This window comes from Girardinichthys multiradiatus, chromosome 24 (genome assembly GCF_021462225.1).
Source record: "Girardinichthys multiradiatus isolate DD_20200921_A chromosome 24, DD_fGirMul_XY1, whole genome shotgun sequence".
In the NCBI taxonomy this organism is placed as follows: domain Eukaryota; kingdom Metazoa; phylum Chordata; class Actinopteri; order Cyprinodontiformes; family Goodeidae; genus Girardinichthys; species Girardinichthys multiradiatus.
Window position 1 is genome coordinate 20782453 of NC_061816.1, and position 16466 is coordinate 20798918.

Sequence of the window (16466 nt, forward strand, 5' to 3'; positions counted from 1 at the left end):
TGGATCAACAGCTTCCTGACGGACCAACAGCAGCAGGTGAGACTGGGGAGCATCTTCTCCCGATCCAGATCAATAAGTACTGGTGCCCCCCAGGGGTGTGTTCTATCCCCACTCCTCTTCTCTCTGTACACAAATGACTGCACCTCATCGGACTCGTCCGTGAAACTCCTTAAGTTTGCAGATGACACCACTGTCATTGGACTGATCCAGGACGGTGATGAGTCTGCATACAGACAGCAGGTGGATCGGCTGGTACACTGGTGCGGTCAGAACTACCTTGAACTGAACCTACTCAAGACTGTGGAAATGGTTGTGGACCTTCGGAGAACACCACCCCCATACACCCCCCTCACCATCCTCAACAAAACGTTATCGGCCGTGGACCACTTCAGGTTCCTAGGAACCACCATCTCAGGTTCTCAGAGATGGTCTCCACACATAGACACTGTTCGAAAGAAGGCCCAGCAGAGACTGTACTTCCTGAGGCAACTCAAGAAGTTCAACCTTCCACAGGAGCTGCTGGTCATCTTCTACACTGCCATCATTCAATCTGTCCTGTCTTCATCCATCTCATTGTGGTTTGGCTCATCCACAAAACAGGACAGGTGCAGACTGCAATGAATAATCAGGGCTGACCTTCCCTCCATCCAGGACTTATACAGGTCTAGGGTCAGGAAAAGAGCTGCGAAAATCTCTGCCGACCCCGCACACCCTGCACATAAACTGTTTAGAGTTTTACCTTCAGGCCGCCGCTACAGAGCACTGTTCACTAAAACCAGCCGCCACAGAGACAGCTTCTTCCCCCAGGCTGTTTCTCTGTTGAACATTCAATAGAGTACAAAACAATAGCATACAGATGTTGCAAATGCACCTTTTTATTATATATGTGTATATTGTACATTGTAAATATGTATATTCTGTAATGCAAAAACAAAACAGCAAAGTGTACCGGAGTCAAATTCCTTGGTTGTATGTACGAACTTGGCAATAAAGCTGATTCTGATTCTGAGGACCACTGTTTTAAATGGTGCCACTTGTGGAAGGAAAATGCATCTGTGAGTTGAGCAGCAGTGTTGGGTATGTGTCGTGTACACATGAAAAACTTGCCAAATCCTCTCTGCCAGTGCCAAACAGCTCTTAGTGGAGGCGGTGTGATGCTGGGGGTCAGCAAGGGTTGTTATTTTTGGAGGCAAACTCAATGAAGAGAGATATCAAGGAGCGTGCTGTTTGTACATGACCAACACAACCAAATTGGTTGTCTGGTGAAGATGCTGGTTGAAGAATGGGGATCTCTTAACATTGTGTGACCAGCATGGAGAGGAGCTGCTACGCTATTGTGTCTGTGCCCTGTGCTACCAGGCACTACTCACCCTAACTCTAACCCTGTTTGTTAAATTGATAAACTGTGAAATAACCAGTATTTCATCACCAAACAAGAGTCAAGCAGCAAGTTTTTTTATGGGTGGATCCCACATACCCAACTCTATTGCAACAAATGTATTTTACAAATGTCAAACATGGTGTACGGAAAATACACTGGACACCCCTGTTTTAAATGGGGCTACTTTTTATATTTTTTTAGAATGACAAATTGATAACTTCTTTAATGGGAAATGTTAGGTACAATACACAGTGGCTGTTTTTTATTAGCCATGTTATTTTGCTTTTCTTCCCTTTTAATACCATAGTAAGTCCACAAACATCCAGCAACTTTATACTCAAAAAGCAGACTTGGGAAGCTTGGCTAAACAGAAAGGGTTTTCAAACAAAGTTCTCATTTTTGTTGAGAAAGTCTTTCTAGACCCAAAAAAAAAAAAAAAGAAAAGAAAATATTCCACCCAAAAGAGTTAGAAAATGGTAAATGTTTATTTTTTTACTAAGGAAAATGTCTAAGACCTGCAATAATTTCTTATTTTCTACTTTGTTTCATTAAATTATCGCAGGTTTAAATTATTGCTGAGAAGGTAAAGAGAAAATAATTCACAATCATTTTTAGTTTGAAATTGAAAAACAATCATGGCCTCTGCATACTTTAAACTTGGCAATTGGTGGTGCAAAACGTTTGGACACCACTGATTTCAAGGGAAATAAACAAGCTTTCCCAGGGTGTGAGATTTATTGCCAATAAGCATTTATGTATATAACTTGGATCTGTTAGTCTTCTAAAGTGCCTTAAGATAAGAAGTGTTGTCAGTTGGCACAATATAAAAAAAACTACCTGAATGATTGTTCAAGGATTCCCCTCTAAAAAAACAACGGTTCTAATGGATCACTAAAGGCCTGAAAATAATGTAACATTCTTGTGGCCATGTATGTACACCTTTTGCTGGCTAAATGGTCTTACTTCCCTTCCTTGCTCTGATAACAAGTTTTTAAGGACATTAAATGGAATTTCTGGTCTATTAAATAGCCGAGCCATATTACAGCTGCAGTAGCTGTCCAATGATCTATAACAACCATCCATCTGGGTGACCCCTGCTAAATTCCCCAGTCTACGTGGGGACTTGAGCAGGACCCATTCAGGGAGACAGTTTGTCCAAGTAGAACCGCAGCACTTTCTTTTATCTGCTAATTAAACTTTGCATCACTCCCTGATTTTATTTAATTCTGTGAAAATATTGCATTTTCTTGATAGTAAACCACAATAAGTCCACAGCGTCAAATGCCGAGTCACCTCTGATATAAAATCAACTAAACCAAACTGGAGGTTGTAGACAAGTGCAGCGAGCTATGTCAGAAATACAAAAAAAGGTTCAGACAGGAGCTCTGTGATGATTAATACACCTGAGAATGGAACACTTTAACAGCTGGCAACACCTCACAAAAGGATCACATTCTGTACACCATACTCCATAGAGAATTAACAGAAAATATGATTACTGCCCTGAAAACCGCCTGCTGTAAGACCCTCAAGCATGGCATTAAAAGCTTAGCAGAATCCAGCACAAACCGAACACACAGCAAGAAGCTGAACACAAGTGGGGAACGCCATTCAAATATGATACATCTTTGTAATGGCTCCTTAATATTTCATCTCTCTCCCAGCACAGACTCTGCGCTCATCAGTGTCGTAACGCCAGGACCATTCAAACTTGGAGGATTTTCCTAGCCAACTTAATGAGAAGATAAGCAGTCAATGTAAAATCCTTCCTAAGTAAAGCGCTGCATGCGTATCGCCTAATTATAGCATCCGACTCTTGATTCGCTGTCACACTCCAGCAGCTGTGCAGCAGAGGATGGGCCTATGAAGTGGAGGTCAGGAAAGTTTGCGACATGAGAATTCTCTGGGCATTTCCTGGCTTACAAGGTATCCTTGGCCAAGCAAGATCAATGAGACTAAGTTCTAAAAAGAATATTACAGAAGCAGTTCTGGCTAAATTGCAAAGAAAAATAAAAAATTATTAATGGAGCATTCAGGGGTCAAATGTGAGGGTAGAACGATATAAAACGGAATATTCTCTTTAGTTTTGAGGAAAAACTATGTTTTTAAATCTGCTAAGAGGAGGTAAAACAGGCAGATAATCTGAAATAACTTTAAAAAGGAGGAAAATGAGGCCAGACGCAGCAATTCAATTCATTCCAGAACAATTCAATCATAGAACAGATTCAGATCCAGTTACATGCCAGCTAACTCATATTGTCTAAAAATCCATATCGATAAAAAGTTGTCTATTATGACAGCCCAGAAAATTGTATTGAGGTGTTGACACACCCAAATCATGACCATGACACCACCATGCTTTGGTTCTTTCTAATACAAACTAATCAGACCCAATTACATAGAGTCCAATTTAATCTAAATACAACACAGTCAAATATTGTTGGCCATCCAATATCAGTTGGTAAAAGGTTATCTATTTAAAAAACACAAAGCATAATACTACCACCACCGTGCCTCCAGTCATTCCGAAACAATATTTAATGTCAACTGGTACAAGAAAGTTAGCAATCGAAAGAAGTCCAGGCGATTGTTCTTTACATGACCAAATCATGATACTACCACCACCGTGTTTCAGCTTGAAATGAGGTGTTTACTAGCAAAAATTGAAACATTTAAGACAGAGATTAAACTTTGGCTTTATTCTTGGTAAACACACCAGTACTGTCCATTGTTCATGTACTTCTCTCTTTTAGCTCTAAAACAACACACCCTCAAAAACATGTGGGTTTAGGGTCAGATCCATATTCTTATGAGTATGGGCTGCAAGGTGGTGCAGTTGGTAGCACTGTTGCCTTGCAGCAAGAAGGTCCTGTGTTCAATTCCCAGCCAGGGCTCTTTCTGCATGGAGTTTGTATGTTCTCCCTGTGCATGTGTGGGTTCTCACTGGGTACTCTGCCTTCCTCACACAGTCCAAAGACATGCCTGCTAGGCATTAATTGGTCACTCTAAATTGCCCTTAGGTGTATGAATGAGTGTGTGTGGTTGTTTGTGTGTTGCCCTGTGATGGACTGGCGACCTGTCCAGGGTGTACCCTGCCTCTTGCCCATAGACTGCTGGAGATAGGCACCAGCTCCCCTGTGACCCACTATGGAATAAGCAGTAGAAAATGAATGATATTTATAAGGAAATATTTAGAAAATATACAAAATAATCCTAAAGAAAAAAAGGGTAGTTTTTTAACAAATATAAGACCTTTTAAAGTTTCTGAGCATCTGTTAAGATTCAGGAAATTAAAATAACAGACAGCCAAAATGAAATATTTTGAATACTCTTGATACAAAGATACAGAAATCTTTTTCATTTGAGCTTTTAGGGCTTTATTCAGAGCTTTTAGACACAGGTGAGGAGAAACCACTTCAACTTGTGTTCTTTTGATGACCCAGAGCATTGTCCTTGATGATGCTGCAGCCATAGTTTGGCCTTTTAAAAGCAAGGAAGTGTACAGGAGTCTAAATGAAGCCAGCATCGCTAAGTGATTAAGAGCACTTCTCAGCTGATCACAATTTCTTGCACATGGCTTGTGGAGTATTTAGATGATTTCTACTTTAGAGACAATAAATGTGGAAAGGAAGCTTCTGAGGTCAGTGGTTTAAAAGCTCCATTAAGTTTTCCAAACTGCTTCAGGCCTGACTGCTTTTATGTTTCTCATATCTGTTATTTCCGGGACGGCATCAGATGGCCCCATGCTGTCTGGTTTTACCTGGAGAATTGCTGCTGCAGCGAAACCATCTGCGCCCGCCCCAGCTCCGACTCCTCCGTCACTTCTCGGAGCCGCTTCTCGCTCTCCAGTCGCAGGCGTCGCTCTTCCTCTAGCTCGTGGATCAGCTTTTCTCGCTGTGGAAACACAGGGAAACATGAGAGAGAGAACAGTCAAGGCCCAGGCCCGATTTCGAACTCTGTCAGAGGGTAAAGGTAGGTTCTAACACCCGTGATCAAAAGCTACACCAAGCATCTCTTAAATTAGCCTTCCCAGCCTTGGTTCATGCTTCTTTCAGGTGTGAAAGATAATGAGAGCGGTGACATTTAGGCTGCCGGATTGGTTTTGCTTATGACAGTTTGTTGTTGCCCCAGAATGCAGAGAATGAAGCTCACTTTTTTCATTTTGCCTCTGTGATGGAAAAGTTCACAGAAAATGCCAAAGAGAATCACCCCGGAGCCTTGCCATTTCTACTGCCTTCCCCCCGAATGTTTCATTTACTTTCACAGAATTGTTGCTGGGAAACTTTGAAAAGGAGCAATCCTATTTATGAAGAAATATGAGGTGTGGGTTGTGAATTAGGCGATCAGGTTGGATTGCTTTTTTGCAATTAAGCTTCTAAATTAAAGCGCAATAAAGTGCAGTCATCTTTGATTTACTTTTTTCTTCTCCCTGATGAGTTTATCCAAAGGTGCCCTGAAGAGAAACCCCTCTCTGGGCAATCTTTGATATTTTTTTGTGGGAAACTTACAGGGAGCTTGGATCATAGAAAAATGTTTTTTCTGTCTTGCAGTTTCTACCTAATTGTCTTGCATCCACTGCTGCAGCTGGCTATGTTTTTTTTTTAAAGTGTATTGACTATCTGTAAAAGTCCTACCAGGAATATCATCTGAAATAAAACCTCGTAAAATCACAGAAAATTGGCCCAGTAGGTTTAGCTGGAACTGCAGGGATATCCTTTGGCTTGGTCAAAGTGTGACCTATAGTCTCGGTAAAAAAAAAGTACACCCTCTTTATCAGGTTAAAAATCAAGTGCCATTTCTATTTAAACACAGATGAAGCTGAATTTGTGCAGGATTCCAAAAGGTGTGTGTTACCACAATGCCAAGTCGGAAAGACAACACCCAGGTGCTGCTGATCAAATGCACTTGGTAACTGATCCGCAACAAGTGTGATACTTGCAGGAAATGTGTCAGTTTCCTGGTCTGGAGCATTTACTGCATGTGTGTTTGTTACAACAATGCCAAGGCAGAAAGACAACAGCAGGTGCTACTATTTAAATGCAGGAGCACAACAGTGTCTGTTAATTAGGGGTGCACTGATTGCAGTTTTCTGGCCGGTCACCGACCACTGATTTTAAAAAGCCTGACCTGCCGGTTCCGATTTTGGCCAATAATTATTTTTTTGATAGCTGACACCATCAGCTGTTATAAGGTCACAATACACCTTCAATGTTCTAATCTTATTTTATTGAAAAACACTTAAAAATACCCGTGAAACAATACAAACTTGTTTTAACTGCACATGAGATGGTGCTCTCATTAGAAATGAAAAGTTTAGAGCATTGCAGTTCCTTTCAGTCTTTCATTTATCACATTTTAAAAACAAACAAAACTTGGACAACAGGTTAGACAAGCAGACAAGATCAGTGTATAAGATCGGTTTCACAAGTAAGTATCAGCTGATCGCGATCACCCAAAATTAAAGAAATGCCACAATGCCAAGACAGAAAAACAAACGCCAGGTGCTGCTAATCAAATGCAACTTTTTCCGTTTCCTGTTCTGGGTTATGCAAAGGTGTGTTAATACAATGCCGGGGAAGAAAAACAACAGCAGTGACCTTATGGAGCCAATTGTTGATGCCCATTAATCTGGACTGCAAAACATTTAAGACGGTCTTCACAGGAGTGGGCGTCCAAGGACGTAAACCCAAATGTGAGACTGCATAATCCTCAGAAAAAACACAAGAGCTCAATCTGAGAGTCTATATCAAGTCAACTGTACAGCATGGTGGTGAAGGAGAGATGCTATGGGCTTGTTTTGCAGCCATGTGACAGAGGCATCTTGACGTCATTCGGCCAACCATGAACTCCTCTGGATGCAAAAGCAGTGTAGAGTCAAATGTAAGGCAATCTGTCCGACACCAACTGAAGCTTTGTGAAACCTGGATCATGAAACCATTAAATAATATATATTAAGAACAGTGGATCTCAGTACTGTGACTTTTTGCTGATGTAGTTGGTTCTAAAAGTTACTGAATCAAGTGTTGTGCTGTATTTCTATCTTCTGCAATACTCAAGTCTTCAGTGTCTGATCAGAGAACTGGTATCACAAGAAAAGCATTATGAGGACATCTAGTGGTTGAAATGAGTATAACATAACAGCAGTAAGAATAAGCATAAGATTTTTAACCTTTCAGTTGTTATGAAGCAAATAATAAATATATTATCACCTAGAAAATGATTCATGTGAGTTGCAGATGGGCCTAAAAAACCCCACAAATTAGAAGCTGTATTTTATTATGTTTTTACTTATGTCAGAAAGAGCAGGTTTAAACATTCAAGAGGTGATATTCCACTCATGTCACCTTTAAAATCATTGCTGCTTCTCGCTCTGGTCATAAATTCATGGCAACAACCAGCGGCTGAGTTTTCACACAACAGTGAATTTCTTCCTGTCAGGGGGGAATGGGGAGGTAATGGGTGCCATAAATCCAGACAAACTGAAGCATAAAGTGGTCCCTCCCCCTGCCAAGAGCAGAAACCAATGACTTTCTGGCTCCTCTTTTTGATTAAATTCCACACATTTGCTTTATTTGTGATGGTAATAAATTGCAAACATTTTATTGTATGCAAGAAGGATGTAAAATGGGTTTAATAGGAGGTAAAAATGCTAAACATGCTTTCATTAGACGAGGTATTGTTCTGCACAGAAGCTTCATTCTTGAATTTTGTGGCCCACATGAGTGCCTGAGGCAGAAACTACGGACCCCTCGCCAACAACTTCAATAACCCACGACTAACAGTCAACATCTGCAGAAAAAACCTTCTGCTGCCTTTTGTTGTAAATATGTATATGATTTTAGCAGTTTTACAGGCCCAAAAGTCATTAAATCAAACATTACCATGTCTTTATGTAGCCAGTTTCTCTCGTTGAAGTTGTTGTTGCTGTGGTTAATTGAAAGCACATTCTGCAAACGCACTGCAAGAAACGGCATTGGATGATATCTCAGAGTTAACACTAGAAAGGGATCAGTTAAAAACAGGCCTGGCAACTCCTTGTGGGAACATTTGTTTTAGTTAATCCATCCACTGAGGAAGATAATCCTCTCTTTTTAACTGGCTGACATGATGATGGTGTGGTGTAATGCCAGGTTTGGCCTGTAGAGGGCAATGCAATCCTGTAATAAAACCTCACTTTGCTCCTTCAAACAATACTGTACACTCGGTAGAAAAGGCAAATGGAATTGAGAGAGAGTAATCTTTAAAATGGACTGGAATGCTGAGCCATATATCTGAAACATGCTGGGATTTCAGGATTAAACCTGACCTCTGTCATCGTGGAGACCAGCTTCATTTTCTCCCTGATACAAAAATGTATTCATGAAGGCAGGGCCAGATTTAGCAATATGTAAGCCCTACCCACATATATTTCTTTCATGCCTACACATTCAAACTGATTGATAGTGTAGTACACATAAGCTTCCAGAAGAGACCTCTGAATGTGTCCTTTCTATAAGGTTCCTGGTAAACATGGCACTCAGAATTTCAATGATATCTTCAATGCAATACCCAACTATGTCAACCTCTCACTCAAAGGACCAAAATCTCTCTCCCGGAACTTTTGACTGAAAGTGGCAGCTGTCCACATGGACAAGTCAAATGTCTTTAACGGTTGGATGACACCAAGTATGAATTATCTGGCCAAAATGACATGAAGCATGGTGGGAGGAGTCAAGGTAAGACTTGTTAAGAACATTGTGCCGATGGTCAAGTACAGTAGTTGCAGCGAATACGCTGTGGGCCTGTTTTACTGTAAGTGGTACAGCTGAATTGCCAAAGAGGTTAAAATACTGAAGTCGGAGGACTACTTGTAAATCCTTCAACTTCAGCTCAATTCAACAGCTAGATGCTTGAAACGTAGACACACTTTGGTGTTCCAACAGGACAATAATATCAAACACACATCCAGGGAACTAATCAGTCTAAATGATATTCTGATAAAGAACGACTTCTCAAAACTTCCAGGATTCTTTTAGAATTTACTACCATCAATCTGTGAGGATGATGCGAGATCAGAAGTCTTGTCTAAAATCCCCCTGGAATGAAGCTTGCCTTAAATTGGACAACATTAGATGGTAATAGCATTCATCCAAGATGAATCACTGAAAGTCAGAAGCCCCATGATACCCTGCACAATCCACCTAGGACTTTAAATTAATAAGAGCCCTCTGACTCGTCTGCTTGTCCCAGCAATGCCATCTCCTATAAAAGGCCAGCTTTATCAGGTTAAGTGCCTATATTTGCTGCGTGCACAGCCTTGACTCTGTCTCTGCTTGCAGAGGACGTCCATCTGTAACTGTACGTGGGTTTTGGGTTTGTGTGGGGGGGGCTCAATAATCTCTTCATTACACTGAAACCTCCGCCCTTCTCCTTCTGTCTGAGCTCTTTGCCTAATCAAAGGACCGGGAGCAGATCAGGGGCTCGCTGCTAAAGCAAACATCAGGGACATAACGCTGCCTGCAGGTCCCTCATTCATAAATAAAACATAAATACAGTGCTTGCTGTTTGTGTGTAAATGTATGTGTTAGGACTGAATTCAAATGAAACTGTAACATAAGGAGAATTTGTCCTCCTGGCTGAAATGTAGCCGGTTTGAGATGCTAAACATGCATCCAAAAGGTTCCAGGGTTATTACACATTTTTCATGTCAAACTTCCACACTTCTATAGAGAATGTTGGGGTCACTGTTTAAGTATAAATATAAGATTTCACAAAGAATTTGAGATATTCTCAGAGATGTAATGCCTTTAATATACAACTTGCAAAACCAGCAGACAGGAACTATGGTTCAATTTCTGCCTTTCCTATTATTTCAAGTGCTAAACCTATGATTTTGCATTTCCATGCATTAAATAAGGATATCTCAGTTGTTTGTTCTGTCTCTTAAAAGCATGTTAACAAGGCCATAAGGTGCTTTACTACATATTCAACCTTTGTTTCGCTCCAGTCTCACCTGGATTGTTTTTTTGTATCAGCCTTTCTTCCACCCTCCGATTGAAAAGTTTACAAAAACATATAACAATATACAAAATACCAGTCTAGCAAAATACAAACCAAAACCATCAGTCATCTGATCTGTTGTACAAAAAGGTCTTTATTTAACTAATTCTGGTGCATTTTCAGTTCCTGGACTACTTTTTTCCATTCTTTTTTGTGTTTTGAAGCTTCGAGATTCCATACTGAAGCACAAAATATATAAATATTTGACTTTCTCTGAAACATGAAATATAATACTATGAAATAACAAAAAGCTATAACACGAAACAAAAGCATTCCATAATGTCCTTTGCTTTTGAGTTTTTACAAAAATAGCACTCTCTCTATGCATTTTTAATTTTGCAATTATCTATAATTTTTGTGTATTTTGATTTTCTTCATTGTGTTTTTTTTCTTCCGTTTTTTTAGTTTGTGTTTTGCAGCTCAGGCCTTCCATATATTCTTTTAAAATGTTGATATTTAAGTTGGGAAGTGCTTTTTTAATCCAGTCTGAAGACATTTAATATGAAACACAATAAAAAATAAAAATAAGTGGGAGTCTGAATAGTATAAGAGTCCAAACAATACACCCAATTATTGTACGGAAACCCCAAAAAAGAAAAGCATTACTTATTGTCCTTTGCTAGGGTTTTATAATATTTTGTATTCTTTTGTAAAACATACTTTTTACTTTGCTGCTCGTCTCCTTTATTCTGGTATATTGTTATTTCTACAGTGTTTTGGTTTGTTTAGATTGTGTTTTTTCCCATCAGGGCTTCCATATTAAGAATACAAAACATTAGTTGTTTGCATTTTAATTGAATAAAGTTAATGTGAAATACTTCTTGTCGGCTTAATGTGTTCTTACCAAAAGTATTTTTTTTGACATTGTGTTTTGCAACTTAGGGCTACCTTTTGCAACTCAGGGCTTCCGTACAATACTGTATAGACTTATTCGAAGCTAATGTTTATGTTCTCCAATTACATTTAATATGAAATTCAATAAAAAGCATAACTGACTTTCTATTTAAATGGATTTGAGTCTAAACACTGTTTTATTCACTAAAATGTCAGAGCATTGTGTCCCACAGGGCTCCATCAATTCAATTATAATGGAAGAGCGTCCATGTTACAGGGTACCACTTCTCCCTTAGACAGCCTCTGGCAGTATAGAAAATAATACATATAATACACACACCCCAGGAATATGCTAAACCATATGAGTGTCCCATCTATCATTCCCAAGGCAGAACCCCCACCATACACCCACGCACACTGAGCCTTTTATACGAAAAACCAATAGATAGAGGGTAAAAAGACTGGTGTTGAGATGTGATTTGAGCCCGGCTGTCAGCGTTTGTCACCTTGGTGAATATACCAAACACAGAGAGCTGGAGACCCCATCTCGGCTCTGGCCCCTGCCCATGTCTGATAAGGCCAATCTGCAGAGACAACACCTGAGACCCCAAACCTCCACGCTGTCACACCTTCTCCCAAACAACTGTCAGAAACAATCCCACAGCGCCGCTGCTCAGTGAGGACAGAAGCCTTCCTCAATGTCTTTTAAAGCCCTTAAAATGCTTCTTTATCTGTTGAAAGCACAAAAGATTTCCGCTTTGAAGCTGCATCTTAAACACTAATAAATCACTGTCAGATAAGATATCATACTTTGCTCTACCAGTTCTTTAAAGCAACATTAATCAGTATCTCTTCTTGTGTGGTCTTTGAAATTGTACTGCTCAATTGGTACGAGGACAACATCACTTATCCAGAGAATTTCTTATTTAATTTGACCCATGGAAGAAAAACACTACCAGCATTTATATTCAAAGCCACAATTCTGATGTCTGTCTCCAGAGTTTAAGTGGTCTTGGTTGAATGTTCTCCAGGATTTCTGAAGTTCTTCTTTGGACCAAGGCTAATTTTGCAACTTTAGAGGACTAAAGAGAAGGTCTAGCAGACTGGCAGACAGAGTGCAGTGCCTTTTAAAAGTATTCATGCAACTTTTTTTAACATTTTGTCACATTACAACTACAATGTCTAGTGAATTTAGTTGGGATTTTAAGTATTAGATCAACACAAAGTAGTGCGTAACAGTAAAGTGGAGGGAAACCGATAAATTTAGTGTGCATTTGTGATCCGCCCCCTTTACTCTGATATCCCTAAGCAAAAGCCAGAGCAAGAAGTCCACTGATTAGCTGGATTCTGCTTCCTTTAATTTGATCTTAATATAAATGTAACTCATTGTCTTACATGTGAGACCCAATGGATGCTGGAAAACTAACACTGCAAATCACCCTGAATACACCATCCCCATGGTAAAACAGGGTGGTGGCAGCAACATACTGTGGGGATGATTTTCTTCATCTGAGACAGGTATGCTGGTCTGTGGGTGATGGAATGGATGGAGTTAAAAATTGGGACAGTGATGAAACACAACAGATGTTGTAAATGACTTGAGAATGGCGTAGGGTTTCAGTAGGGTCAGAACTCTAAACATACAGCCAGAGATAGAAAGGAATGGTTTAGATCAAAAAGCGTGTTCATGTGAACACTTCATCCCCACAGTGAGACATGGTGGTTGCAGCATCATACTGAGGCAGTCCAGTCAAAGCCCAGATGTAAACCCAATTAAAAATACATGGCAAATTTTGACACTGCCATTTCCATTGAATCCAACTGAAGTTGAGCTATTTTCCACTAAAGAATGGGCAAAAATATCACTGGCTAGTTGTGCGACGTTGGGAGACATACCCTAAAGGAATCACTACTTTAATCATTTATCAACTTTACAATTATGCACTACTTTGTGTTGGTCAATCACATAAAATGCCAATAAAATACAAAAAAGAGGGATGAATTAGGACTTCGTTGTAGCTGATTCCAGTCTCAATCCATTCCCAAATCCAGTCCCTCTCTTCATGAAATACTCCAGAGACATCAGATAAACAGAGCCTTTAATCTTCCAGCATATATGCATAGTTCTCTCATGAAGGGATCAAACGCTGCAATCAGCCCCCAATCACTCACTGAAATAACTGTATGTGTGAGACTCATGAAGCTCAGGCTGTCAGAGCGCAACCGCACAAAACCAAGAAGAAAAACAAAGCCAAGTTTTCCCCCAAAAGCCGGCTCGTTTATTTTCACGTGTTGTTTAGACAGGCGTTTCCAGCAGGGCGTAATCTTAAATGCCTTTTAAACAGAGAGCTCGGCCCACCCCCCCAGACTCACTGCATGCCTTTACGAAACTCAGGAAACCCCTACATCCTGCCCTCGATGGACTTAGATTGCACTTTCGAGTGGCATCAAAAGGAAAGCAGGAGACAGGGAGGTGCCCTGCCCTGCACCACGCCTCAAGAATTCCAGAGGAAACCTGCAAGGGTGGCAAGGCCGTGAATAGATGGTTTGACTGGAGACTGATAGAGTGGGCTTGTTTCAGGAAGAAATCCACTGTTTTCCCAAATCAGGAACAATATGTCTTGTGTGGTCAGATTTGTGGCGAGCCTAAACAAACTATTTAAAATATTCAGGGGTTCTTGTGACTCTTAATTTCTACAATATTTCTCATCCTACCGCACTATGGTTCCTGTATCAGTTTACATTGGGCTTATGTGCCCTGCATATGAAGGTGTGTGCTTTAAGCTCACCACACTGTTTTATCCAGGCTAGAGTCATTCTGAAGTAAGAAAGTAGTTCTCAAGTTCCACTGTTGTGTTGAAAAGGTCAGTTAATGAGGACCTTCTGCCAGGCTAGGCAAAAGCATCTGTTTACATTAGCTAAAAGATTTATCTGGCAGCATTTCATGTATGTGTTAACAGAGAATGAGCAGTGACACAGAAGATATTAATGATTCATTAGCACAACCAATAAAACAATTGGCTAACCTTTAGTTGCTAACGACACTAAAGTTAGCATCTGCTTCCTATATAGTTATAATAATAAATCACAGTTTGAGTCTGAACAGCACCAAAAGTAGTTTGACAGGTCACAACTGAGCTGGACTGTTGTGCTAAGTGGCAAGCTTACTGTTAGCAATGCAAGCTAGTGACAAATTTTCTTCGCATTTTATTTATACAAACAATAAAATGGCTTGCTTCCCAACACTGGTTGTATAGCACTGTCTGAGTGAGTGATCTACAGATACAGAAAGTACTTTTGATGGTTTGTAACGGATAAACACCTGGTTAAATGTGCATTTTTTCTGTTGTATGCGCTTGTAGAATAGTGAAAGACTGATAGAAGAGGAGAGGAGGAAAGTTGACTGATAGAAAGAACAGTACAGCTAAGTGGAAGGAAAGAGCAGAAGTGTTAGAAAGAAAAAGGAGAGGGAAGAAGACAAACATTACTAATAATATTACTTTGTTTTATTACTCTACTAGGAAATGCAGTGTGAGAACAGTGTGGATAGCCAGTGTGCTGCTTTTACACTTGATTTTCGTTTAATTATGAATAAATATTTTAAAATAAATGAAAGCGTAACTGTACCAATTTTTTCCATTAAATATTGACAACGTTTAATTGTCTTTATCTCTGAGCTGGAAATGTCTGGTATGGTAAAACTTGGAAGCTCAAAGTTGTTTCAGAACTACTGCTCTTGCTCTTTTGATCCTTGAAACCTTTGATTGAAATATTTCTAACTGGTTGTGAAATCAGTACAATAAAATGTCTCGAGCTGGATTTGTCATCATAATGCAAACTTTAAGCAGTTCAACTGACCTATAACAGCAGCTTCACACTTCCAGTTTGCAAGGGGCTTTTAATTAAAACATCAGGAGATCAAATTAAAGCACACATTCACTGGGTAAATATGGCGACAGTGCTCTTTCATTTATACTGTTAAGCTTTATCATTGATGCACTGAGTTCTAGTACCTTGCACTTGTAAAGACGTCTCCTTGCATGAATTTCATAGCAAGAATTTTGCGGAAGCACTCAGCAGACACACCCAGTTGTAAGTGGCAATGGGTGGTTTGGTGCCTGTATCATCACACAGGGTTTTAATGGATGTAGAAAGACAGAAAAAGTTGCCTCTGCTGTCTCAGATGGGGGTTGGAGGAGAAAGTGGGCATAGAGTGGGGGTCTTCGACTGGTTAGCAGCTTCCACTTCGCACCAGCAGCACTTTGACAATTATCTCCTCCATGCAGCGCTCCCTTCTTCCTATCCACTGAAGCTCTGAAGCCTCCCTGAAACGCCAGGAAGAGAGAAGGCGTAGGGGAATCCAACGGGGATAATCCCAATTTCAAATGGAGCTTAGTGATATCCCCCTCCTCCATTTCTTCCTCCATTCTCAACCCCCTCAACCTCCTCCTGTCTGGCACAGATAACTCATCCTTCCATCGTCCCTGTGTATGAGCAGACACCCATTCACATGCCCTTTTAAACTCATAATTAGCACGTCACCCACTCATGAGCGGCTTCAATGGATTCTCGCAGCGTGGCAAACGGTTTTATTTTTGTCAGGATCAGAGGATACTACTCAAGGAGGAGGTGCCAACACACACAGGTGTCACCTTTAGGTTCAACAAATGACACACGACACAAGAAATGTGGGTTTAAGAACATATTTCCATATGTCTGAATCAACCTCAAACTCTCAATGACTAAAAACGCCTGGGGACACAATATAGCAGTGCATATAAGAAAAACCTTACCTGAACCCACCAAAAACTGACAGAAAGAAAGCTATTGAAAAACAGCAGGTTGGATGGATGGACGGATGGATGGATGGTTGTAAAATTTGGATCAATGGACAGATGGATGGATGGTAAGACATACAGATGACGGAACGACAGACAGTAGGTTGGATGAATTGACAGACAGATGGACTGATTGACAGACACAAGGAAGGATGGAGCGTTGGATGAGTGGAGATGGCTGGAGGGGAAGGATGAATAAAAAGATGGATGGAGGGGCAGGATGGATGAAAAGGACGAATGGATGGACGGACGGACTTCCTCATTTAATGAACATAAGAAAAACAAAACCCTTGGACCACAGCACAAATTTGGCCTGAAAAGAGGGATTTAGAAATTAGGTGGATTAAACTCATTCATCTAGGAACCAATCCATT

At 40.3% G+C, this 16466-nt stretch overlaps 1 protein-coding gene across 3 annotated transcripts in view; it reads right to left on the reverse strand.

The window, feature by feature from the left end:
• Positions 1 to 16466, reverse strand: part of LOC124861545 (nck-associated protein 5-like) — a 190493-nt gene that overhangs the window by 64306 nt on the left and 109721 nt on the right. For all 3 annotated transcript variants that reach the window (XM_047355351.1, XM_047355350.1, XM_047355352.1), the window contains one exon: positions 5142 to 5275. In XM_047355351.1, coding sequence (XP_047211307.1) covers positions 5142 to 5275 — 134 coding nt within the window. The remainder of the gene's footprint in view (positions 1 to 5141; positions 5276 to 16466) is intronic.